This window comes from Rattus norvegicus, chromosome 1 (genome assembly GCF_036323735.1).
Source record: "Rattus norvegicus strain BN/NHsdMcwi chromosome 1, GRCr8, whole genome shotgun sequence".
NCBI classification, from domain to species: domain Eukaryota; kingdom Metazoa; phylum Chordata; class Mammalia; order Rodentia; family Muridae; genus Rattus; species Rattus norvegicus.
Window position 1 is genome coordinate 224,274,869 of NC_086019.1, and position 27,337 is coordinate 224,302,205.

The following is a 27,337-nucleotide window of genomic DNA, read 5'->3' on the forward strand; positions in this document are numbered from 1 at the left end:
TGTAACTCCAGTTCCTGGGTATCTTATGGCCTCTGTGGGCACAGAATGCACTTTGTGTACTGGCATGCATAGATGCAGGCAAAACATGCATACACATAAAATAAAAATGCATTGCTGAGCATGGTGGTGCACACCTTTAATCCAATTAAGCACCCAGGAGATAGAGGTAGGCGGACCTTTGTGAGTTCAAGGCTGGTTTGATATATATAGTGAGTGAGTTCCAGGCCAGCCAGAGCTACGTATTAAGACCTTGTCTCAAAAATGAATAAAAACCATATGTGAACTCAGGTTCTGATATAGTTTGATATCGAAGCATACTGAGATGGGAATAGAAGTAGCAGAGAAAGCAAGAGAAAGAAATTTGGCTAAACTATCTAGACAAAATTTCTATGACCCAGAAAGCAAACACATCTGAACAGTGTCAGGATCAAGCACTTGTCTGCTCTGGCCAGGACAGGAAGTAGGCAGTTCACAGTGAGAGGACCAGCTACCTGACTGCTCTGACCAGGACAGGAAGTAGGCAGTGGCAGATGTAAGCTCAACTTTTGTTGTTGTTGTTGCTGGTGTTTTTAACCATAACAGAAGCTAAATATTTCCCAAGATACTGGAACCAAAGCCTGGGCTTGGAGTTTAAACAGGAATTAACAGGAGTTAGGGCTCTGCTGTAACAGACAAGCCCTCCGCCATGCCGTTAATTGGTTTGCTGAGATCTGTACTGCCAAGAATGTCACCTCTGGGAAAAATGGACCATCCTAGTCTGGATAGAGTTTCTGGTGGGAGAGATGGGTGGAGTAAATTGAAAAACAGATTTTTAGAAGTATGAATGTATCTTAGTCTACATAGCAAATTCTAGGACATCCAGAGTTACATAGAGAGGTGCAAAAACAAACAAACAAACAAACAAACAAACAAACAAACAAACAAACAAATGCCTCTGAAGGATGAAGGAAGAGACAGAGGAGTAAGAGCCCAAATCTAACTCCCTCATTCACAATGAACTTAAGGTGAGCATTTAAAAGTACACAGATAAAAGAAAGCCAAGAAAACCAAAATGGGCCTGGGGATATAGGTGAGCTCTCAGAGTGATTGCTTAGTGTATGCAAAGCCTGGCTTCAGTCCCCGTCCCCTTCTAAACTGGCTATGGTGGCAGTTGCCTGTAATTCCAGCAATTTGGGAAATAGACACAGGAGAATAAAGCAGTCAAAGCTATCTTTGGCAACATCTCCTTGGGGTCAAGACTGGACAAACAACATTTGGACCTGAGCATTTTTCCAGTTTGGAGAAAAAGGAATCATTTCCCTCCTATACATTCATTTCTTATTCAACACTTAGGAGAGTACTTATCAAGCGTTGCAGTAAAAAGTGGGAGCAGAACTAGAAAGGAGCATTATAGAACCCTGGTAATCCTTGCTCTTGTTGGAGGGGCTCTTGTTGGAGAGATGGACATATTTAATTAAAACATAATGTATGGCTGGAAATATAGCCCTGTGGAATGGGTATGTATGTGTTCTTACCTAGCTTATGTAAGACCCTAAATTTGATAAGCAGCACCCAAAAATGTCACATAAAATGCTTCACTGAAACACTAAATTACAGAACTGGGATGGGGGAAGAAACCTTCCAGAAGGAAGACCAAGACTAACTCTCTAGAGATGATGTTCAAGTTGGGTCTCAGAGTCTCATGGTTTTGTTCTTAAGGAAGGAGAACTACACCGCAGGATCTTGTGAGAGAGTTGCATATTAGGTGGCTGCTGAGTGGTTCTGTGTACTTGTGGGTGGTTCTTGACTCTAGAATATGTGGAATAAAAATTAAGATTGAAGATAAAGTGATCTGAATAGGGAAACGTTTGAATCACCTGTTTTGTTTGCTTATTTTATTTAGACTAGTTATGTTTGGCTTTACCTTTGGACTCTGGGCTACCTAGTCTCTGATATTTTTTTGGGGGGGGTGGGGTACCTAAGTGGTGTCAGGTCTGGGTTCTGTCTCGTGGAGTGGGTCTTAAGTCAAACCAGACTTTGGTTGGCTACTCTCACAGGTTCTGTGCCACCATTGTCCTAGCATATCTGCAGGCAGGACACATTGTAGGTCAAAGATTTTGTGGCTGAGTTGGTATTTGTGGTTCTCTTTTGGTAGCCTCCAGAGTACCTTCTCACACCAAAGAGACTAGAACATAGGTGGGAAGGCTACGTGTAGGTACCAGCTTTACTTCTCAATGACTTGTGCAGATGTTGTCTTCAGTAATGGGGTCTTGCTGTCAGTTTGGGGAGAGCATCCTGTTGTCTTGGCAATAGTCTGGGGCTATTTGGAGATTTCCATGACACTCCCTTGGCCAACAACTCAAATGAACGCAACCCAGTCTTAGTATGAGAAGCCTCATTTGCTGACAATCGGTAACTATTTGGAATTCTGTTTCCCTTATTATTGGGAGACTTCATTAGGATCACCTTCATGTAATTGAGGAAGTTTCCATTGCAGTAGGGTTCCATACCATCCCTCAAATACTTCTGTATTCTACCTGACTGCCCATGAATCCCCTCCCTCGACCTTGTTTCCTCTTCCTTCTTCACCCCCCATCTTTCCGTTCTATCCACTGCCCCCAGTATACCCATAAAATCTGTTCTATTCCTCCCTTCTAATTATCTTTAAAAATGGGAGCTGGGCATGGTGGTCCATTCCAGTAGGCAAAGGCTAAGAGTATAAGGCAGGACCATCATGTGTTTAAGGACAGCCAGGGCTACACCTTTACACAGGTAATATCGCAACATATGGAGGGAGAATATGTTCATTATATATTTGTGTGAAATGTCCTTGTTTTAATAATACAAATTAATGTGAACATTCAATCAACATCCAAAGGACTGTTAGAAATGAAATGTATCCAGAAAGGCTGAGCAAGCCAGGGCTGTTCTGAAAAGGAGAACTAGAATGCGAACTACCATCTTTTACATGGATTCAGTGCGACCATATTTCCTGGCAAGAAGGATACTTAGGAAGGGTCCACAGGTCTGGAAATTCAGCTGTGTTGTAGATAGGTAGGTTCAGTAGGGGGCAGGAGACAGAACAGTGTCAGAGATAACATCGAGGTACCACTCTCGGCAGTGGTTAAACGGTGGGCCCACCGACACTGCTTTTATGATCTTTGGCACAGGCCCACATCTGGAAAACAGTATTGGGACTTGGAAGAGCTTGAGGCAGGTGTCTTAGGAGGGTTTTATTTTATTTTTTATTATTATTTTTTTAACTGATGAACATAAATGGATTTCCCTAGATAGTTGCTAAGTGCAGTGTTACAGTTTGAAATGAAATATTCCCATAGGCTCATGTATTGGGGACTTGGTTTCCAGAGGACAGACTCTGGGTAGGCAATTAGGTCTTGACTTAATCAGTGGATGGATCATAATCTAATGGCGTTCTTTGGAGACGGTGAAAAGTAGGGTCAGTTGGCAGATTGTAGGGTACGTGTGGGCATGCCCGGGAAGTAGGTGTCTGTTTTCCTCCCCCTTCCTCGTCTTCACTGTCTGTCTGTTGTTCCGATTTCACTACTGATCTGTTCTGCTGAATTTCATGATCCTGCTGCCACAATGGGCTCACCCAGGCCCTCAGCAGCACAGCAAGCTAACTGCAGACCAAAGCCTCTGTAGCCATGAGCCAGATTCTCAGGGATTTTTCACAGAGATGAAATCATACAAGTCAGAAGGAAGTTGTGAGTAGGTGGAAAGCACTCCCAGCAGACATAATGCCTCCTGTATCAGCCTCAAAACACAGGAAGCCTGAAAGGTACCAAAGATATTGTAGAAGCAAGTGGGCAGACTGTGTGGATGCTGAAGAGGTTTGAGGGAAAGTTTGGGAAATTGGGGGTGCCCCCAGGAGGAAAGAGGGAAAGAGTGGCAAAATAGAAAGGAAAACTTTTCAAATTTCCATTTTCATACGCATAACACAGGGACATTCTTACCGCTGCACTTGTCACAAGTTGGGTGGCATCTCTCACATGTCTGTGCATGTTGGTCTGCATAGTAGTGCTCGGGACAGGCGAGGTGACACTGTCCCTTGGAGCGTAGGAGAAAGAAAAATGTATCGCAAGACTGGCAGTCTGTGGGCTGTGGACCCCGGCAGGTCTTACAACTCTTGTCACATTTCTCACACCGACCACTGGTGCTTTCTCCATAATATCTGAAAGCAAGAGGGAAGGGAAGGTATATGCAGATGTCCTCTGGAGGCTGGACACCAAAACCCATGTGTGCATGAGTCCCATGTATAAAATGGTACAGTATCAGTACCTTCTCTTTTATGCTTTCAATGATCTCAAATTAGTACTCAATGCAGTATAAATGCTGTGGGAGTAATTGTTATGCTATATTGGCCCAGAAATAATGATAAGGAAAACAACTCTGTGTTCAGCAACAGATGCATTACTTTTGAGTATTTCAAGTCCTAGGTCAGGTATGGAAGTTGTGGATGTGGAGGGCTCTGTTTGAACCAAAGGCTGTGTCAGACAGGTTCATGCACTGGCCTGGCCTCCTCAGTCTCTTCACTCAACCTTACTCATGGAATCATTGCCAACATGCTAATGAATGTAGTGAGTGTGAGCTTGCTTACCTCTACACTGGGCGTCATAACACCCCACCTCCACCTGTGAATATGAAGCTCGCAGCACCTATAACGTTACCATCACACACAGTGGAGGCTCAACAGTCCTTTACCAGCAACGTCACTTCCTCTTCTTCCTTTGACATCTCCACATTTAACTTTAACCTTTGCTGAGTCACACCCTGGATGGAAGACTTCTCCTCTCCCCTCCCCTCCCCTCCCCTCCCCTCCCCTCCCCTCCCCTCTCCTCCCCCCCCTCCCCTCCCCTCCCCTCCTCTCCTCTCTCCTCCCCTTCTGTCCTCTCCTCTCCTCCCCTCCCCTCCTCTCCTCTCCTCTTTTTTCTCCTCCTCCTGTCTTCATCCTTGTGATAATTGTTGTCCTCCTCCTCATCATTATTTTAGAGACCAAATCTCCCATGTACAATCAGACTGGGCTTAAACTCTTGTAGCCCAGGCTGGCCCCAAATTCATAGCATTTATCTTGCCTCTGCCTTTCAAATGCTCTGACTGAAAGCATGTGCCACTACCTCCAACTTGAAAGAGAAAAGTACCTCTGAATGGATCTTCTAATTTCTCAATTTAAAAACATTTTGAAGTATGAGGTCACACGATTCATGATGGCCTTTATAAAATAGATGTCAACTCCTTTGAAAAGATTTTAGGAGGTTCAGTATTCTACCAATAACTATTATTAAGCTCTGCTGTATGCGTGAGGGCATCCTAGGGACTTTGGAAACATTGCATCCCATTGAGCATGGAAATGAGATACCCGAACCTGAAGGTTAGGAGCTTAGGGTCTCTGGTTGCACACTGAGCAGTACCACAAAATGAGCTATGTGTCCTTGGGTGGGTCACTTGTTATCTCTGTGCATCATAGTTCTTATTTGTAACAAGGGGCTGATGCTAGCAGCACAGTTAAACAATAGAAAGTTGTTATTCCAGTGACGAGAACCCTATTAATAATTAGTGTATATTTGTGTTAATTGGGGATTTTAAAATTAACTTTCACAGCATACCCTCTGAGTTTATATTATAATCCCAAATATTATAGATCCAAAGCATGTGGCTTAGAAAATTTAGAGAACTTGCTTAAGGTTAAACAGGAGATGGTGTGAAAAGCCTTATGTGCCAAACAATATAGCACAACAGTGCACTGGCTGAAGACACCTTCCCAATCAGATCAAGGTCTTAGGAAGCAGGCAGAGGTGGGCAGTGTGCTTCACATCTGTACCTCCAGGCATCAGCAGGTCCCAGGGATTAGCCAGGAACCTCAAGGTTTCAGGGTTCCAGTGCAAAAACATCACCCCCAAATCTGTTTATGGTAAATCAACTCAGTAAAGATGAGAAAACTGACAGCATATTTATGTGGTGCTGAGCCTGGTCTCTGGCTCACAATCTGAAACAGTCACTCTATCCCAGTGACCCAGCTTTGGGGCAGTGATCCTCACTTCACTCTCTGTACTTCCGTGGTGAAGAATTACTTCAGTTAGTCAGTAGGATGACCAAGGTATTTGAGAGGCAATGCAGGGAAGAGAAACATAAAGATGTAAAACCGTAGGGTCAAGCAAAAACACATACAGTAGGAAAACACAGGAGGGGTCTTAGAAAACAGGACTGTGGTCCTGTCTCCACAATCTATCAGTAGCTTTATAGCTATGTGACTTCAGGCACATTAGTTAAACTCAGTCTCAGTTTCTTTTCCTGTAAAGTGGAGGGACCAGTGTTCACCCCATGAGATTATTGTAGAATCAAAGCGTTGTACAAAGAAGATGCATTAGTTGAAATGCTTTGCAAGCTGTATTGAAGGTACAAAGGTCCAGTAGGGACCATGGGTGGCAAACATTGATTCGACGCAGGTTTTAAAAATTATCAGAGCATAATGCGAAAATAAAGACAATAAGGAGCTTGCTAGATTATATCAAGATTCCGTGTGGCTGTTCACTATGAGGACTGTTTGTTTTAACATAAGGCTGGACTCTTGTGAGCCCCACAGCCTTGAACAGGACCTTATCAGTAAGCATGGAGGCTTGAGCCTTAAAGAACTTTCCACAAGGTCCAGACCAAACAATTACTTATTGTAGAATGGTACAAAGAATTATATATCTGTCTGTGCAAGGAAAATACATTTAACCAATGTACTTATGTATGTGGAACACTGATTTTACTGAAAGGATCATTCCCCATCTATACTTCACTAATACTCCAGTTCTTCCCTAGTAAAGAGAATGATGGCAGCCAGTGCTCCCCTCCCCCAACTCTTTCCGGTAACTCCTCACAATGTGGGGCATCTTCTTCTTATTGCCATGATCTGCATTGTTTAGCTACAGGACTGCACATTTTTGGCATGTGCTGTAGAGAGTGACCAGCTCTGAGGAAGATGGAGATTCTCCCTGTGGGACCCAAATCTTTTAAGACTCTCCCCCATAGCCCTACCTCTACTCTTGTCTGGTAGGATATTCTTTTTTTTTTCTTTTTCTTTCTTTCTTTTTTTTTCCGGAGCTGGGGACCGAACCCAGGGCCTTGCGTTTGCTAGGCAAGTGCTCTACCACTGAGCTAAATCCCCAACCCCTTGGTAGGATATTCTTATTAATGCTCAAGACCAGTACTTGCCAAAAATCTCTGAAGAGTTCACTCTGTGCTGTGTGTGTAGCACACATGAAAAACAAGAGATGTTTTACTTCCAGGAACTTATTTTCTCGAAACGAGAAGATAGTAGAACAAGGGTAGGTAAGCCCTTGAAGTACAAAGCATGAATTTTAATTCAGCTTATCCAGATGTACATGATGCTTTTGCACTAACTCGTGTGGACTACATGAGTTAGTGAATGAAAGAGATATGCAGAAATGTGAGCCAATCAGCATACAGCCCCGGCATGAAGCAGCATGCAGCCATCACTTAGAGTGAAGGAAGGTACCAACTGGGGTTAAAATGTCCAGGAAAGGTCCTCTCAGGGCCCTGGTTGGGAAAGAGTGGGCAGGAGTGTGGAATGCTGGGGAGGGCGTGGCCCAGTCAACTCTTCTTGCCAGACATACACAGAATAGCTTTTCTTAGCAGAAAAATGAGTCTTTATTACAAAATAATTCCCCCTACTGCTTTTATATTAGCATTGCATTTCAGAGTCAAGGTCGCTTTTAAAGCCATAGCTGTAAATTATGGATGCTGGGCTTGTGGATACCTGGCAGGCTGCGGAGGCCATGGGGTGTAAATGGAGATGGTCACTGCAGTTGTTCCCTTTCAAGATCAGTGTCCCACCTGTACTGCTTAGGTTTTGCATATTAACCCTGAATCCCCAAATCTATGCCACCTCCTAAAACAGAAAAAAAGGGGGGCTGTAAACCTGTACTAATACTTGTGGGTCATGAGCAGAGGAGAAACTCCTCCTCTGCTTGTGGTTACAGATCTGTGGGTTGTCAGTGAGGTCAGGCCCTAAGGATGAACAGTCACTTAGTCTGATGAGACCATACTGTAATCTGATTTAGTGTGTTCTCTCACTGGGGCACATTGTTTTTCTTTGTTCTCTTCCTTGACTGTGGCCTGGCTAATATTTGCTCCCTACTAACAGGTAGGCTTTACAGTGGATCTCCATGTTTTGAGCCCTACTTTCGTCATCAGCAAATAGCTTGCCATCTGGAGTGGCAGGAGGAGAATGTGCTAAACTCTTACCCATCCCTGCATTGCAACAAGCACTCCTTGCCCAGTTGAAACCAGCCAGGTCGGCAGGAGAGGCACTGCATGCTATGTGGTCCTTCGCAGGTCCTGCAAGAGCTGTGGCAGGGCACACACTGGTGGCTGTCCTTGTCAGTGTGGTAGCCTTCTGGGCACTCTTTCACACAGGTCGTGTCTGTGGAAGAAGGAAAAATGAGTATTGACAGCAAGCATGACCTGTGGCTCCCACACCTGCTCTATTCACGGAAGGGGGCATTGCATGCAGAGGGAGAGGAAGTCTCAGAGGCTGGGTGATATCAGTGAAGCTGAGGTCGGCATGGACAGTCCATGACAGGCAGAATGGAAAGTGCAGACTGGTGGCTATGGCAACTGAGGGTTGTTGGGTACCTCTGCTCTAGTTTGCTATCATGGCTATACCACTGACCCCCAACGTTATGGTTTTATAACAGAAACTGTTCACATCACTGTGATAGAGGCCAGAAATCTAAATGGGTACACAGAGATACATTCCTCCTAAGGCTGTTGGGGGTTCTGTTCCTCCCCTATCTACTTTTAGGGGCATCTGTGTTCATGAGCTCCAGAGCCCCTTCTCTTTCAAGGGCAGCATGTCACTCTGATATGGCCAACATAATCTACTACTAATTCTACTCTGATCAGATCCCGTGATTATGTTGGTCTAATATGTTTATGCTGGCATAATCTCCCCATGCCAATACTTTTCATTAAGCACAGCTATGAAGTCTCCCATTACCCACAAATTGTGTACTTGCAAGATTGAGAGATTAAGGTGTGACATCTTCAGGAGAGAGAGAAATATTAGTCTATCACAATCTTCCCCAAACTGTCTAGTTTATAAATTGCCTGTTTCTGGTGGTGTGGGGCAGGAATGAGTGAGAGATCTGGCCAGGGCAAATCCTGTGGCCAGCCTTTGGGAGGACTCTCTGTATCAAGGCTTTAATCTATTTTGCTTGAATTTGCTTTCAAGCTTAAGGGAAGACCTTCACTAATGAGATATCTTCCTCTCTGTAAGAAATTATCTGAGGAGACCCTAGATTAGTCATTACTAGAAAAGAGATCTGGTTGGATGGGCTATTTTTATGAGGAATATTTCTAGACAGGAAGTTAACCAACCTAAAACGGGCAAAGAAGACTGCGAAAGGCCAGAATGATAAGAATGTGTGATCTTGTACATAACACGGTACCAATATCATTGCTAATGATATCCTTCAAGAGGGGGAAATTGGCCAGCTATTTTGACCATGAATATCTCCCTCTCAGGTCTATTCTACTGGTTGGGAAAACAATGCCAATGCTTTCTGGGCTTCCTGGTATTAATCTCTTTTTAATTAATTGATTGGTTGATTATTTTTGAGACAGGGTCTCATGTAGACTGGCTTCTTATAAAGGTAGGGCTAGTCTTAAACTCCTGGCCCACCATATTCATCTCACATGCTGGGATTACAGGTACATGTAATGGTGTCAACTTATTCACCTTTTGGGTACAGAATTTTGCTATAAGTAGCCAAGACTGGCCTTGAACTTTAGATCCTCCTGTCTCAGCCTCTCTAGTACTAGGATTATAGGCATGTGCCATCATACCTAGTTAGGATGATTAATTAACCAACAAATACTGAATTAAGAGGCAATTATGGTAAAGGGCAGAATAGCTACATGTCCGAGGCATCTCTCCACAAGCTACTTATTACTTGGGAGTCAATGGAGAAACTGAGTTATCTTAAGGAAAGGATCTATCTTTATGAATATTACTGAGGCGAGGCAGGTGGATATCACATTACTCCAGACATAGCTCTCAGAGGATACAACCTACTCCATTTAGTTGAGATGCCACATTCACCATCTTGACATGGGGGAGACACTTACTAATTCAAAAGGAAGAATAGGGACTGAATTTTTCTCAAGTGTCCACAGCATAACATACAAGTGTGTTCCAGACGGAAGGCAAACACATGAAGACCTTTCCTTGGTTCTATCCTAAGGATGAGCTGGGACCATTTAATAGAACAGTATATTTTAAAAACATTTAGACTTACTTATTTTGTTTTATATGTATTAATATTTTTGCCTGAATATTTGTATGTGTACCACATGTATACTTGAACACTCAGAGATCAGAAGAGGACATCAGATCTCCTGGAGGTGGAATTACAATAGTTGTGAATCACTGTAGGTGCTGTGGATCAAACCTGAGTCTTCTGCAAGGGCAAGTGCTCTGAACCACTGGCCCATCGCTTCAGCCCCAGTGATAGTGTATTAAAGAATTATATGGACATACATTTATTAGAATTGACAATATTCTGCATAAATGTTCCTAGGCTATGAAACTATAGCAAAATGTTCATGGGAAAGAAATTGATATGTCGAACTTACTCCTCAATGTTTCAGAAAAGAGTAGATTGTAGGATTAGCAAAACTTGTACAGAGGGGGATGATGAAGGTCAGTAGTGGGTGAAGTGGGCAAAGGGCAGTGTATGGTGTTTCTTCTACCATCCCACTGTATCTGTTTTCATTAGATTTAACAATTTTTAAGACATGTAAAGACAGACAGACAGACAGACAGACACACACACACACACAGAGAGAGAGAGAGAGAGAGAGAGAGAGAGAGAGAGAGGGAGGGAGAGGGAGGGAGGGAGGGAGAGTCACACTGGGCATCAGGCAGCATGCTCAGCAGGTTCACAGAGGGAGAGACAACACAGCTGGCCTTGGGCATAAGTGTTACAACTTACTGAGAAGAAAAGTCTCTCTGGGGCAGGTATAGCACTGGTTCTCAGAAGGTCCTGAGCAGCGGGAGCACTTCCTGTGACATGGCTGGCACCTGTGGGAGCCCACATCCCAGTACTCAATGGCTGCACACTCCTTGGGTGCCGTGCAGACGTCCTGCACTACCGTGAAGCCTTCCCGGCAGGTCAGGCAGGTCCAAGCCGATGAGCAGATCAGGCAGGACTCAGGGCAATCTGTGGGCATGGAAGACAAGCAAGCAGAGGTGAGAGATGGGCAAGGCTGGAACATCCCTCTAGGAAATGAATTTCTTGCTCCTGGAGACTTCTAGAGTTCTGTGCCAAGGGTATGGGATCATGGTCACCCTACACTATGAGCAAAGTCACACATCAGTATGTGGCCTTTCTACCATTAGAGTTCCTGTTGCTATGGTCTTTCCATAATCTCCTAGAATACTTCTGTCTAATCACTAGTAAAGTAATTGTTAGAGTGTATTATAATTGTCCAATGGTAAAAGGCATCTTTGGTGTCTACTGCGAATGCACAGTGCCAGTGTGAGAGGACCTGCATACAATAGGGGCTTGCTTGACAGGTATGTTAGACAACCAATAGGTAACAGTTTACTATTAGAGCTTCTGGTAACTCCCTTCTACTTGGAATCCTTTTCTTGAAGACATGTGAAGATTTCTTCTTACATTGTTTGCTCCCTCCCTTCCTTAGTGGTATCTTACAAAAAAAAACCCCTCCCAATTTCAATTACTCTTTTCCCCATACTCACTTTGCTGTCTTACTTGTTTCTCTTGACTATCTGTCCTCAGCATCTTCCTTTCCAAATAGAATGTGAGCTCCGTGAGGACAGGGGTTCTGTGTGCAGTGCTCTCCAGGCCTGGGGCAGTACACAGCACACAGAAGATGCCCTCAACTTCCCTGGATGGATAGGCTTTACTGTTAGGATAACCATCACATTCTCTCTGCATCAGGGAATTAGGACCAAAGATGCTAAGCAACTCAGCTAGAAGATAATAGAATTAGCCAGGTACAGTGGCACACATTTGTAACTCTACCCCTTGGGAGTTTAAGGCAAGATGGGGGATAGTTTAAGGCCAGCCTATGTGGCATAGGAAGATTCCATCTGGAGGTTGGGGGAGACAGGACAGCATGGGAATCTAGATCCTTAACAAATGCTCTTGCCAGTTCCTACCCAGGAGCTCATGGAAGATGGTAATCCATTCCAGGGCTTTAGAAAAACCTGTCTTCTAGAATGCTTTGCTCTTTTTTTAGAAGTCCCCTCATAATGGACAATTTGTTTTTCTGTTTTCCTGGCAACTAAAAAGAGATTAAGGAAGATAAATACCCAGTTAAAAATCAAGGCGCCGATGGAGTTGCAGATCCTATCTCTTTTCTTGTTTTATTATTTTATGCGGTGCTAAGAGTAGAGTGCAGGATCTAGGTTAGGCTAGGCAAAGCCTTTACTACTATGCAGCTCTCCAGTTCCATCAGTCTCCTTCTGGAACATGTAGTTACAGAAGTGACAAATGGAAGATGAACGGGGACTTAGGCTAGGAAAAGCTGAAGAGAAGGATGGCAATCATAAGGAAAGGAGAGAGGTAGGGAGGAAGTCCCCTATAGGATCTTTTACTAAGTGCATGAACTCATTGGTGGTTCAAACCCCCAAGGACAGGCTTTAAAAGCTCACCTGCTCTTGGAAACACTTACGTGGAGAATTGTTTTTGATAGGCATGTGCCATTAGTAGGGTCATGTAATCTGTAACTAGCCAGATTCACATGCTCAAAGCTTATGAATGACATATTTTAAAAATGAACTCTCATTCAAAAATCCATTTCCTTGAACAGGAAAGTTAAGAACATTTTGAGACCTGTGGTTGGAGACTATGGCAGTCCTAGAGCATGTTTTGTGTGGACAGGCTTCCCAGTCCTCTTTGCTAACTCAAACAGCTCAGAAATCCTTACCTCTGCATTCATCATTCACTTCGTCTTTGTAGGTTCCCTTAGGGCACTCATCCAAACACAGTCCATTGTGGAGAACCTTGGAAGTATCAGCACAGGCCTTACAGTCATCTTCCTTGGGACCATTGCACCCCAGACAGTTTTTATGGCAGGGGACACACTGGCGCATGTCAGGATAGAAGTTCTTGGGACAGGAATGATGGCACATGTCATTGTATAGAAAGAAATCAGGCATGCACTCTGAGGGAAGGAGAAAGTAGAAGGTTATTGTCAGGAATTGGTCAGAAGAAGTCATCACTCTTGTGGTGGGCTAGCTCACTTCTCAGTTCTCTAAACCTTTTGACCTAGGCTGACATTTGCCCCTCCCCATTCACCGGACCAAATTCCACCAAAGACCTCAGTGTAAAACCAGAAACACTGGAACTGCTAGAAGAAAATGGGTAGGTTCAGATATAGGTTCAGGAAAAAACTTTCAGAATAGGACTTCATTTGCACAGGAATTAAGGCCAACAACTGACAACAATTGAACAAGTGGTTCTTCCTAAAATTAAAACACTTTGGTATATTAAAAGAAGTCATAAATTGAGTGAGGAGGAAGCCTACAGAGTAGGAAGGAATCTTTGGCAGAGGATTAATATCCAGAATATACCAAGGGTTCAAAAAAATCAAGAGAACAAGTGACACATTAAAAAATGTACTATAGATCTGAACAGAGAATTCTTAAAAGAAGAACTGAAAATGGCTAAGAAATACTTTTTTAAAAATTTTTTTCTGTTTTTTTATTTTTATTTTTATTTTTTATCTTTATTTTTTTTTACAGAGAATAAAGCATGGTTTCTTTTTTTATTTATTTATTTTATTTATTTAATACTTAATAATAATTCTTTGGTTTCTGGGCAAACATCCCCCTCCCCCCTCCCCTTCCTTATGGGTGTTCCCCTCCCCATCCTCCCCCCATTGCCGCCCTCCCCCCAACAGTCTAGTTCACTGGGGGTTCAGTCTTAGCAGGACCCAGGGCTTCCCCTTCCACTGGTGCTCTTACTAGGATATTCATTGCTACCTATGAGGTCAGAGTCCAGGGTCAGTCCATGTATAGTCTGTAGGTAGTGGCTTAGTCCCTGGAAGCTCTGGTTGCTTGGCATTGTTGTACATATGGGGTCTCGAGCCCCTTCAAGCTCTTCCAGTTCTTTCTCTGATTCCTTCAACGGGGGTCCTATTCTCAGTTCAGTGGTTTGCTGCTGGCATTCACCTCTGTATTTGCTGTATTCTGGCTGTGTCTCTCAGGAGCGATCTACATCCGGCTCCTGTCGGTCTGCACTTCTTTGCTTCATCCATCTTGTCTAATTGGGTGGCTGTATATGTATGGGCCACATGTGGGGCAGGCTCTGAATGGGAGTTCCTTCAGTCTCTGTTTTAATATTTGCCTCTCTCTTCCATGCCAAGGGTATTCTTGTTCCCCTTTTAGAGAAGGAGTGAAGCATTCACATTTTGATCATCCGTCTTGAGTTTCATTTGTTCTAGGTATCTAGGGTAATTCAAGCATTTGGGCTAATAGCCACTTATCAGTGAGTGCATACCATGTATGTCTTTCTGTGATTGGGTTAGCTCACTCAGGATGATATTTTCCAGTTCCAACCATTTGCCTACGAATTTCATAAAGCCATTGTTTTTTGATAGCTGAGTAATATTCCATTGTGTAGATGTACCACATTTTCTGTATCCATTCCTCTGTTGAAGGGCATCTGGGTTCTTTCCAGCTTCTGGCTATTATAAATAAGGCTGTGATGAACATATTGGAGCACGTGTCTTTTTTATATGTTGGGGCGTCTTTTGGGTATATACCCAAGAGATGTATAGCTGGATCCTCAGGCAGTTCAATGTCCAATTTTCTGAGGAACCTCCAGACTGATTTCCAGAATGGTTGTACCAGTCAGCAATCCCACCAACAATGGAGGAGTGTTCCTCTTTCCCTGCATCCTCGCCAGCATCTGCTGTCACCTGAGTTTTTGATCTTAGCCATTCTCACTGGTGTGAGGTGAAATCTCAGGGTTGTTTTGATTTGCATTTCCCTTATGACTAAAGATGTTGAACATTTCTTTAGGTGTTTCTCAGCCATTCGGCATTCCTCAGCTGGGAATTCTTTGTTTAGCTCTGAACCCCATTTTTTAATAGGGTTATTTGTTTCCCTGCGGTCTAACTTCTTCAGTTCTTTGTATATTTTGGATATAAGGCCTCTATCTGTTGTAGGATTGGTAAAGATCTTTTCCCAATCTGTTGGTTGTCGATTTGTCCTAACCACAGTGTCCTTTGCCTTACAGAAGCTTTGCAGTTTTATGAGATCCCATTTGTCAATTCTTGATCTTAGAGCATAAGCCATTGGTGTTTCGTTCAGGAAATTTTCTCCAGTGCCCATGTGTTCGAGATGCTTCCCCACTTTTTCTTCTATTAGTTTGAGTGTATCTGGTTTGATGTGGAGGTCCTTGATCCACTTGGGCTTAAGCTTTGTACAGGGTGATAAGCATGGATCGATCTGCATTCTTCTACATGTTGACCTCCAGTTGAACCAGCACCATTTGCTGAAAATGCTATCTTTTTTCCATTGGATGGTTTTGGCTCCTTTGTCAAAAATCAAGTGACCATAGGTGTGTGGGTTCATTTCTGGGTCTTCAATTCTATTCCATTTGTCTATCTGTCTGTCTCTGTACCAATACCATGCAGTTTTTATCACTATTGCTCTGTAATACTGCTTGAGTTCAGGGATAGTGATTCCCCCTGAAGTCCTTTTATTGTTGAGGATAGTTTTAGCTATCCTGGGTTTTTTGTTATTCCAGATGAATTTGCAAATTGTTCTGTCTAACTCTTTGAAGAATTGGATTGGTATTTTCATGGGGATTGCATTGAATCTGTAGATCGCTTTTGGTAAAATGGCCATTTTTACTATATTAATCCTGCCAATCCATGAGCATGGGAGATCTTTCCATCTTCTGAGGTCTTCTTCAATTTCTTTCTTCAGTGTCTTGAAGTTCTTATTGTACAGATCTTTTACTTGCTTGGTTAAAGTCACACCGAGGTACTTTATATTATTTGGGTCTATTATAAAGGGTGTCGTTTCCCTAATTTCTTTCTCGGCTTGTTTCTCTTTTGTGTAGAGGAAGGCTACTGATTTATTTGAGTTAATTTTATACCCAGCCACTTTGCTGAAGTTGTTTATCAGCTTTAGTAGTTCTCTGGTGGAACTTTTGGGATCACTTAAATAAACTATCATATCATCTGCAAATAGTGATATTTTGACTTCTTCTTTTCCGATCTGTATCCCCTTGACCTCCTTTTGTTGTCTGATTGCTCTGGCTAGAACTTCAAGAACTATATTGAATAAGTAGGGAGAGAGTGGGCAGCCTTGTCTAGTCCCTGATTTTAGTGGGATTGCTTCAAGTTTCTCTCCATTTAGTTTAATGTTAGCAACTGGTTTGCTGTATATGGCTTTTACTATGTTTAGGTATGGGCCTTGAATTCCTATTCTTTCCAGGACTTTTATCATGAAGGGGTGTTGAATTTTGTCAAATGCTTTCTCAGCATCTAATGAAATGATCATGTGGTTTTGTTCTTTCAGTTTGTTTATATAATGGATCACGTTGATGGTTTTCCGTATATTAAACCATCCCTGCATGCCTGGGATGAAGCCTACTTGATCATCGTGGATGATTGTTTTGATGTGCTCTTGGATTCGGTTTGCCAGAATTTTATTGAGTATTTTTGCGTCAATATTCATAAGGGAAATTGGTCTGAAGTTCTCTTTCTTTGTTGGGTCTTTGTGTGGTTTAGGTATAAGAGTAATTGTGGCTTCATAGAAGGTATTCGGTAGTGATCCATCTGTTTCAATTTTGTGGAATAGTTTGGATAATATTGGTATGAGGTCTTCTATGAAGGTTTGATAGAATTCTGCACTAAACCCGTCTGGACCTGGGCTCTTTTTGGTTGGGAGACCTTTAATGACTGCTTCTATTTCCTTAGGAGTTATGGGGTTGTTTAACTGGTTTATCTGTTCCTGATTTAACTTCGGTACCTGATATTTGTCTAGGAAATTGTCCATTTCCTGTAGATTTTCAAGTTTTGTTGAATATAGGCTTTTATAGTAAGATCTGATGATTTTTTGAATTTCCTCTGAATCTGTAGTTATGTCTCCCTTTTCATTTCTGATTTTGTTAATTTGGACACACTCTCTGGGTCCTCTCGTTAGTCTGGCTAAGGGTTTATCTATCTTGTTGATTTTCTCAAAGAACCAACTTTTGGTTCTGTTGATTCTTTCTATGGTCCTTTTTGTTTCTACTTGGTTGATTTCAGCTCTGAGTTTGATTATTTCCTGCCTTCTACTCCTCCTGGGTGTATTTGCTTCTTTTTGCTCTAGAGCTTTTAGGTGTGCTGTCAAGCTGCTGACATATGCTCTTTCCTGTTTCTTTCTGCAGGCACCCAGCGCCATGAGTTTTCCTCTTAGCACAGCTTTCATTTTGTCCCATAAGTTTGGGTATGTTGTACCTTCATTTTCATTAAATTCTAAAAAGTTTTTAATTTCTTTTTTATTTCTTCCTTGACTAGGTTATCATTGAGTAGAGCATTGTTCAATTTCCACGTATATGTGGGCATTCTTCCCTTATTGTTATTGAAGACCAGTTTTAGGCCGTGGTGGTCTGATAGCACGCATGGGATTATTTCTATCTTTCTGTACCTGTTGAGTCCCGTTTTTTGACCAACTATATGGTCAATTTTGGAGAAAGTACCATGAGGAGCTGAGAAGAAGGTATATCCTTTTGCTTTAGATAGAATGTTCTATAAATATCTGTTAAGTCCATTTGGCTCATGACTTCTCTTAGTCTGTCTATGTCTCTGTTTAATTTCTGTTTCCATGATCTGTCCATTGATGAGAGTGGGGTGTTGAAATCTCCCACTATTATTGTGTGAGGTGCAATGTGTGTTTTGAGCTTTAGTAAGGTTTCTTTTACGTATGTAGGTGCCCTTGTATTTGGGGCATAGATATTTAGGATTGAGAGTTCATCTTGGTGGATTTTTCCTTTGATGAATATGAAGTGTCCTTCCTTATCTTTTTTGATGACTTTTAGTTGGAAATTGATTTTATTTGATATTAGAATGGCTACTCCAGCTTGCTTCTTCTGACCATTTGCTTGGAAAGTTGTTTTCCAGCCTTTCACTCTGAGGTAGTGTCTGTCTTTGTCTCTGAGGTGTGTTTCCTGTAGGCAGCAGAATGCAGGGTCCTCATTGCATATCCAGTTTGTTAATCTATGTCTTTTTATTGGGGAGTTGAGGCCATTGATGTTGAGAGATATTAAGGAATAGTGAATATTGCTTCCTGTTATATTCATATTTGGATGTGAGGTTATGTCTGTGTGCTTCTCTTTGTTTTGTTGACAAGACGATTAGTTTCTTGCTTCTTCTAGGGTATAGCTTGCCTCCTTATGTTGGGCTTTACCGTTTATTATCCGTTGTAGTGCTGGATTTGTAGAAAGATATTGTGTAAATTTGGTTTTGTCATGGAATATCTTGGTTTCTCCATCTATGTTAATTGAGAGTTTTGCAGGATACAGTAACCTGGGCTGGCATTTGTGTTCTCTTAGGGTCTGTATGACATCTGTCCAGGATCTTCTGGCCTTCATAGTTTCTGGCGAAAAGTCTGGTGTGATTCTGATAGGTCTGCCTTTATATGTTACTTGACCTTTTTCCCTTACTGCTTTTAATATTCTTTCTTTATTTTGTGCGTTTGGTGTTTTGAGTATTATGTGACGGGAGGTGTTTCTTTTCTGGTCCAATCTATTTGGAGTTCTGTAGGCTTCTTGTATGCCTATGGGTATCTCTTACTTTAGGTTAGGGAAGTTTTCTTCTATGATTTTGTTGAAGATATTTACTGGTCCTTTGAGCTGGGAGTCTTCACTCTCTTCTATACCTATTATCCTTAGGTTTGATCTTCTCATTGAGTCCTGGATTTCCTGTATGTTTTGGACCAGTAGCTTTTTCTGCTTTATATTATCTTTGACAGTTGAGTCAATGATTTCTATGGAATCTTCTGCTCCTGAGATTCTCTCTTCCATCTCTTGTATTCTGTTGGTGAAGCTTGTATCTACAGCTCCTTGTCTTTTCTTTTGATTTTCTATGTCCAGGGTTGTTTCCATGTGTTCTTTCTTGATTGCTTCTATTTCCATTTTTAATTCCTTCAACTGTTTGATTGTGTTTTCCTGGAATTCTTTCAGGGATTTTTGTGTCTTCTCTCTATGGGTTTCTACTTGTTTATTTATGTTTTCCTGGAATTCTTTCAGGCATTTTTGCGATTCCTCTCTGTAGGCTTCTACTTGTTCTCTAAGGGAGTTCTCCACATCTTTCTTGAAGTCCTCCAGCATCATGATCAAATACGATTTTGAAACTAGATCTTGGTTTTCTGGTGTGTTTGGATATTCCATGTTTATTTTGGTGGGAGAATTGGGCTCCGATGATGCCATGTAGTCTTGGTTTCTGTTGCTTGGGTTCCTGCGCTTGCCTCTCACCATCAGATTATCTCTAGTGTTACTTTGTTCTGCTATTTCTGACAGTGGCTAGACTGTCCTATAAGCCTGTGTGTCAGGAGTGCTGTAGACCTGTTTTCCTGTTTTCTTTCAGCCAGTTATGGGGACAGAGTGTTCTGCTTTCGGGCGTGTAGTTTTTCCTCTCTACAGGTCTTCAGCTGTTCCTGTGGGCCTGTGTCTTGAGTTCACCAGGCAGGTCACTTGCGGCAGAAAAGTTGGTCTTACCTGTGGTCCCGAGGCTCAAGTTTGCTCACGGGGTGCTGCCCAGGAGCTCTCCGTGGTGGCAGCAACCGGGAAGATATGCGCCGCCCTTTCTGGGAGCTTCCGTGCACTAGGGTTCCAGATGGCGTTTGGTGTTTTCCTCTGGCGTCAGAGATGTGTGTGCAGAGTGCCGTCTCTTCTGGTTTCCCAGGCGTGTCTGCCTCTCTGTCCGTTTAGCTCTCCCTCCCACGGGATTTGGGTGCAGAGAACTGTTTATCCGGTCTGTTTCCTTCAGGTTCCGGCGGTGTCTCAGGCGCAGGGGTCCTGCCGCTCCTGGGCCCTCCCCTACGGGAACCCAGAGGCCTTATACAGTTGCTTCTTGGGCCAGGGATGTGGGCAGGGGTGGGCAGTGTTGGTGGTCTCTTCCGCTCTGCAGCCTCAGGAGTGCCCACCTGACTAGGCAGTGAGGTCTCTCTCCCACGGGGTTTGGGAGCAGAGAGCTGCTGCGGGCCGGGATCCTGTTGATTCTTTCTATGGTCCTTTTTGTTTCTACTTGGTTGATTTCAGCTCTGAGTTTGATTATTCTACTTCTACTCCTCCTGGGTGTATTTGCTTCTTTTTGTTCTAGAACTTTTAGGTGTGCTGTCAAGCTGCTGCCATATGCTCTCTCCTGTTTCTTTCTGCAGGCACTCAGAGCTATGAGTTTTCCTCTTAGCACAGCTTTCATTTTGTCCCATAAGTTTGGGTATGTTGTACCTTCATTTTCATTAAATTCTAAAAAGCCTTTAATTTCTTTCTTTATTTCTTCCTTGACCAGGTTATCATTGAGTAGAGCATTGTTCAACTTCCATGTATATGTCGTTCTTCCCTTATTGTTATTGAAGACTAGCTTTAGCCTGTGGTGGTCTGATAGGACGCATGGGATTATTTCTATCTTTCTGTATCTGTTGAGGCCTGTTTTATGACCAATTATATGGTCAATTTTGGAGAAAGTACCATGAGGTGGTGAGAAGAATGTATATCCTTTTGCTTTAGGATAGAATGTTCTGTAAATATCTGTTAAGTCCATTTGGTTCATGACTTCTCTTAATCTGTCTATGTCTCTTTAATTTCTGTTTCCATGATCTGTCCATTGATGAGAGTGGGGTGTTGAAATCTCCTACTATTATTGTGTGAGGTGCAATGTGTGTTTTGAGCTTTAGTAAGGTTTCTTTTATGTATGTAGGTACCCTTGTATTTGGAGCATAGATATTTAGGATTGAGAGTTCATCTTGGTGGATTTTTCCTTTGATGAATATGAAGTGTCCTTCCTTGTCTTTTTTGATGACTTTTAGTTGAAAATCAATTTTATTCAATATTAGAATGGCTACTCCAGCTTGCTTCTTCTGACCATTTGCTTGGAAAGTTGTTTTCCAGCCTTTCACTCTGAGGTAGTGTCTGTCTTTGTCTCTGAGGTGTGTTTCCTGTAGGCAGCAGAATGCAGGGTCCTCATTGCGTATCCAGTTTGTTAATCTATGTCTTTTTATTGGGGAGTTGAGGCCATTGATGTTGAGAGATATTAAGGAATAGTGAATATTGCTTCCTGTTATATTCATATTTGGATATGAGATTATGTCTGTGTGCTTTTCTTCTCTTTGTTTTGTTTCCAAGATGATTAGTTTTTTGCTTTTTCTAGGGTGTAGCTTGCCTCCTTATGTTGGGCTTTACCATTTATTATCCTTTGTAGTGCTGGATTTGTAGAAAGATATTGTGTAAATTTGGTTTTGTCATGGAATATCTTGGTTTCTCCATCTATGTTAATTGAGAGTTTTGCAGGATACAGTAACCTGGGCTGGCATTTGTGTTCTCTTAGGGTCTGTATGACATCTGTCCAGGATCTTCTGGCTTTCATAATCTCTGGCGAGAAGTCTGGTGTGATTCTGATAGGTCTGCCTTCATATGTTACTTGACCTTTTTCCCCTTACTGCTTTTAATATTCTTTCTTTATTTTGTGCATTTGGTGTTTTGACTATTATGTGACAGGAGGAGTTTCTTTTGTGGTCCAATCTATTTGGGGTTCTATAGGCTTGTTGTATGTTTATGGGCATCTCTTTCTTTAGGTTAGGGAAGTTTTCTTCTATGATTTTGTTGAAGATATTTACTGGTCCTTTGAGCTGGAAGTCTTCACTCTTTTCTATACCTATTATCCTTAGGTTTGATCTTCTCATTGAGTCCTGGATTTCCTGTATGTTTTGGACCAGTAGCTTTTTCCGTTTTACATTATCTTTGACAGTTGTGTCGATGATTTCTATGGAATCTTCTGCTCCTGAGATTCTCTCTTCTATCTCTTGTATTCTGTTGGTGATGCTTGTATCTACAGTTCCTTGTCTCTTCCCTTGGTTTTCTATATCCAGGGTTGTTTCCCTGTGTTCTTTCTTCATTGCTTCTATTTCCATTTTTAATTCCTTCAACTGTTTGATTGTGTTTTCCTGGAATTCTTTCAGGGATTTTTGTGATTCTTCTCTATAGGCTTCTACTTGTTTATTTATGTTTTCCTGCGTTTCTCTAAGGGAGTTCTTTATGTCTTTCTTGAAGTCCTCCAGCATCATGATCAAATGTGATTTTAAATCTAGATTTTGCTTTTCTGGTGTGTTTGGATATTCCGTGTTTGCTTTGGTGGGAGAATTGGGCTCCGATGATGCCATGTAGTCTTGGGTTCCTGTTGCTTGGGTTCCTGTGCTTGCCTCTTGCCATCAGATTGTCTCTGGTGTTACCTTGTTCTGCTATTTCTGACAGTGGCTAGACCTTCCTATAGGCCTGTGTGTCAGGAGTGCTGTAGACCTGTTTTCCTGTTTTACTTCATCCAGTTGTGGGAACAGAGTGTTCTGCTTTCGAGCTTGTAGTCTTTCCTGCCTACTGGTCCTCAGCTGTTCCAGTGGGACTGTGTCCTGAGTCCACCAGGCAGATTGCTTGGAGCAGAAAAGTTGGTCTTACCTGTGGTCCCGCAACTCAAGTTGCTTGTAGGGGGCTGCTTTTGAGCTCTCTGTGAGGGCTGCAACCAGGAGGGCCTGTGCAGCCTTTTCCAGGAGCCCCCATGCACCGGGGTCCCAGATGGAGTTAGGTGTTTCAAGAAATACTTTTAAAATATTCAGTATCTTTAGTCACCTGGGAGATGCAAAATAAGATTGCTTTGAGATCAAGAAAACTATCAACAACAAATGTTGGTGAAGATATGAGGAAAGGAGAAATCTACTCACTGCTGGTAGGATTGAAAGCTGGTGCAGTGTCTATAGAAATCAGGATGTAGAATTCTTGAAAAGCTAAAGTAGATCTACCATATCATCCAGCTATACCACTCCTTGGCATTTGGCCAATGGACTCACTCTCTTAGGCACTTGCTCAGCTACATTCATTGCTACTCTGCCCACAATCCCTAGGAAATGGAATCAGTCTAAATACTCATCAATCGATGAATAAATACTGAAATTGTGATACAGCCACACACTGGACTACTATTGAGATGTAGAGAAAAATGAAATCATGAAATTTGCAGGTTAATGCATAGATCTAGAAACTATTATACAGAGCAAGCTAATCCAGGCCGAGAAAGACATGTTGCGTATTCTTTCATATTTGTGGATTTTTTTTCTGAATCTTTAGACTTCAGTGTTTGACTCAAAGAAGCTGCAGGTACTAGAAAAGGTGGAAAAGGTCGTGGTGGGAGAGGACAGAAGGAGCTCTAGAGAAGGGGCTGGAAGGATACAGGTGATATGAATGGAAAGAGGAAGAGTAATACAGAGAGAGAGAGAGAGACATAGATAGACAAATAGATATATATAGAGAGACAAAGACAGAGAGGCAGAGAGACAGAGAGAGACAGAGAGACAGAGACAGGCAGACAGAGACAGAGAGAGACAGACAGAGAGGGGAAGGAAGTCTAAATACTACTAAGGGTGTTTGAAAAAGCTATAGGGAAACATTGTTTTATAAGCTATTATACGGAGCAAGCTAACCCAGACCTAGAACGATATACTGCATGTTATTTTATATTTGTGGTTTTTTTTCTGAATTTTTGGACTTCAGAATCTTTACGCACACCCCCCACACACAAACAATGCACAGGGGAAATTTCACAAGGTCCCATCCATACATGAAGAAACTACAGGTAATGGCTGCAGAGATAGATAGATAGATAGATAGATAGATAGATAGATAGATAGATAGATAGATAGAGACACATACAGAGACAAAGACAAAGAGACAGAGAGAAGCACAAAGAGAAAGACAAAGGAAGAGAGAGAAGGAGACACAGGAAGACAGAAAGACAGAGACAGAGATGGAATGGGAATCTGCCTTTTCTAGGGATGGGTCCCTGATAAATTATCTAATCCTGGAGGAGAACCTATTACTGACATCTTACATTCTTCATTCTAACTAAATTATATTTTTGTTTGTTTGTTTGTTTTTTGAGACATGATCTCAGTAAGTAGCTCTGGCTGTCCTGGAACTCACTTTGTAGACCAGACTTGTCTTGAGCTCACAGATCCATCAAAGACAGAGATCCATCTGTCTTTGCCCCCAAAGTGTTGGGATTAAAGGTGTGTGCCATTATGACTAGCTTTCTAACTACATTCTAAGGCCCATACCCACGGATAAATGTAGCTCCCACTATACTTCTCAAAGAAGCTTCTTTTTTCCCCAGCAGGTACTGTAGAGATCTACAACTGGTCAGAATGCAGAGATTAAGTGATCATGGGGCATGCAGCCCCAAATGGTACATCTACAACATAACTATTATACACTCATGGAACTTGAAAAAGAGGGGTGGGAAGATTATAAGAGCCAGGAGACGAGGAGATCTGCTGCTGGAACATGTGTTCCAGATGTGACAGGGATGTTATACCCACAACATCTCAACAAAATGGTTGTGTGAACAAGACCTACATACTGACAACAAAATCAAACATGCCAAAAAGCACAAGGTAAATTTCACAAGGCCATACATGAAGAACTAGAGGTAATGGCTGCTTCCTGGTAAATTATCTAATCCCAAGTAGTCAGCCCTAAGCACATGTGCATAAGAGCCACAGTAAATGGGCTCAGTAGAATGTAGTTAATATATGTGTATATACATATGATAAGCTATATATTGTATATATGGTAGCATTATTATATATAGTATATATAATCTTTGATAATTCGAGAAGAGGAAGTCATGAACTTGTGAGTGGGAACAAACACTGGGGGAGTTGGAAGGGGCAGAGGAAGGCAAAGCAATGTAAGCTTACATTATTCAATGTATGAAATTCTAAAAGAAAAATAAATCAGAAAGCATAAACAGATTTTCAAAACTGTGACAAATAACCCAAAACTTGATTTCATATATAAGGAAGCTTGGGATTGTTAGATTTGTTAGTTTTTCATTCTTTGACAGGATAGATCGGCGAACAGATGTTTAATCGTCATGAAGAATGCATTGCTAGTTACTTTGTGTTCCCTGTCTTATTGGGGATGGGTTCAGAAAACCCTGTTGATCACACAAAGCGAATCCTTTCCACAGCGTTGAGTCTCCTTTGCTTAGGAGACTGTTCCAAAGAAAAGGTCTGTTCAAGCCATAGCATTATCCCCCAGTTTAAAGTTGCCCAAACTTTATATTTTTGTAACTTAACCTATATTATGTGTGTGTGTGTGTTTGTGTGTGTGTGAGAGAGAGAGAGAGAGAGAGAGAAGAGAGAAGAGAGTGTGTGTGAGAGAGAGAGAGAGAGAGTGTGTGTGTGTGAGAGAGAGAGAGAGAGAGAGAGAGAGAGAGAGAGAGAGAGAGAGAGAGAGAGAGAGAGAGAGAGAGAGTCTGTGTGTGTATGTCTGGACAACTTGCAGGAATTGATTTTCTCTTTTTCTACCATGTGGGATCAAAAGTGGTAGGTGCCTTCACTCTGCGTCATCTACATCTTTCTGTCATATCTTATAACTGTTTCTCAGTCACCTCTGTGATTTGTGTTTTTATATTTGAGTCTCTACCGTAAGACCTTGAACTCAGAGTGAGGTTTTGAAGTTCTTATCTGTAACCCAAGCACCCTGAGTAATGCTATATATGAACTGAAGTTCTCAGACAAAAGCAACGGCCATGCTTAGGATTCCTCAAGACCAATTGGCTCATTAGGACGCCACCATTATGGAATGTTGGAATGTTGGATCCAGAATCAAAGTATTGTAGGCTTTCCTTAGCTCCTTAGCAGCCCATTGTGACTGCCAGGTAAAGTTTTTTGTAATGTGTAAACTTCACAGACCATCAACTTCTACCAACCTCAAAGCTACCATTAGTATGTGGGGCCTAGAGCAGAGATCTCCTCACTTTGCTGAAACCCTCCTGCCTGCTATTGCCACCAATGCTCTAGAAAGAGCCTCAATTTATGACTTCCTTTTGGTCTAACTAGGAAAATGTCATGAACTTGTCACATTAAATCATGGCATGTAAGGTAACCTGAATCTCTCTTCCTAGGCCATGGGCATTCATGTTTGTCTCCAGAATAGATGGCTTTTATTCCCATTGAGGTGAGAGTTTAGCATTTGTATGAGAGAACTCTTGTTTGGCTTAGCTTACAGAGTTCACAGGGGAAGCAGTTATATCTCACCCTGAGCTTCCTCAGCTGTAGGCCAGCAGATGATGGATTTCATGGAGGGAGGAGATTGACTGTTTTTGGTTCTCAGTGGCCCCAGCCAGGGGCTCCTCAGGGCCATGACCCCTTTGGGATTGTGGGAATGTTTATCATTTGTTTTCTATGAGCGATGACTAGTCAGTCCACTAAGGGCCAATATGCCACAAATCGTCCTTACCCTGTACAACCTTTATGCAAAGGAATTAAGATCTTTTTATCTTCTTCACCCAGTAAAGCTTGGCTGTATAAAGAGCTGCCTCCTGCCTCTTTGCCAAACTCAATGGTCCAGGGAGGCCAACCACTTGCCCGCTTCTTTTATTTTCTTTTTTGCATTAAAAAAAAAAAACATTAACCAACTGTGAAAGACTGTGAGGTTGGAGCCCAGCCAATAGGGGAAAGACACAGTACTCCTACATTAGGATAAAAACCTGTCAAATTTGCTGCTTGGTGTGTCTGCTAGACCAGTTTTGGGCATAGTATACCCGTTTCGTGGAAAGAAAGACTTGGCAGGTTCCTTTCACTTTGTTCCTGTGTTCCTTTGTGCAAGAGAGAACACTTTTGTTTTCGTCAGGATGCGTTCAGTTACCTTTGCAAGTTTTCTCATGGATGCAGTCCTGGCACCTCTCTGGACAGTGCTTACAGACTCCTTCCACCGCCACATGCTTTTCAGGGCAAGTTTCCCAGCACACCCCATGGTCTAGGACGAAGTCTCCTTCACAAGAGTGACAGCTGGTGGCATTTCCTTTGCATGTTTTGCAAGGGGAACTACAGTGTTCACAAACACCATCTTTTGCATAAAAGCCCCTATGGAAAGAAGGGAGATTGGAGTTATATCAATGAGAGATGGGTCTCGGCTGCTGACAAAGGGATTCAGACCAAAAGGAATGGCTGCTGCTCTTGTCGATCAAAATGAACCCACTAGACTCACTGAGGGACGGTTGTGAAAAAATGTCTAGAAAAATAGAATGAAAGGGA

General features: G+C 42.3%; 1 protein-coding gene across 4 annotated transcripts in view; it reads right to left on the reverse strand.

The window, feature by feature from the left end:
- Window positions 1-27,337, reverse strand: part of Pcsk5 (proprotein convertase subtilisin/kexin type 5) — a 430,528-nt gene that overhangs the window by 11,046 nt on the left and 392,145 nt on the right. For all 4 annotated transcript variants that reach the window (XM_039109729.2, XM_039109692.2, XM_039109772.2 and 1 more), the window contains 5 exons: window positions 26,949-27,166; window positions 12,964-13,200; window positions 11,001-11,228; window positions 8,251-8,428; window positions 3,954-4,171 (listed from right to left, as the gene is read on the reverse strand). In XM_039109729.2, the coding sequence (XP_038965657.1) occupies window positions 3,954-4,171; window positions 8,251-8,428; window positions 11,001-11,228; window positions 12,964-13,200; window positions 26,949-27,166 (1,079 nt within the window). The remainder of the gene's footprint in view (window positions 1-3,953; window positions 4,172-8,250; window positions 8,429-11,000; window positions 11,229-12,963; window positions 13,201-26,948; window positions 27,167-27,337) is intronic.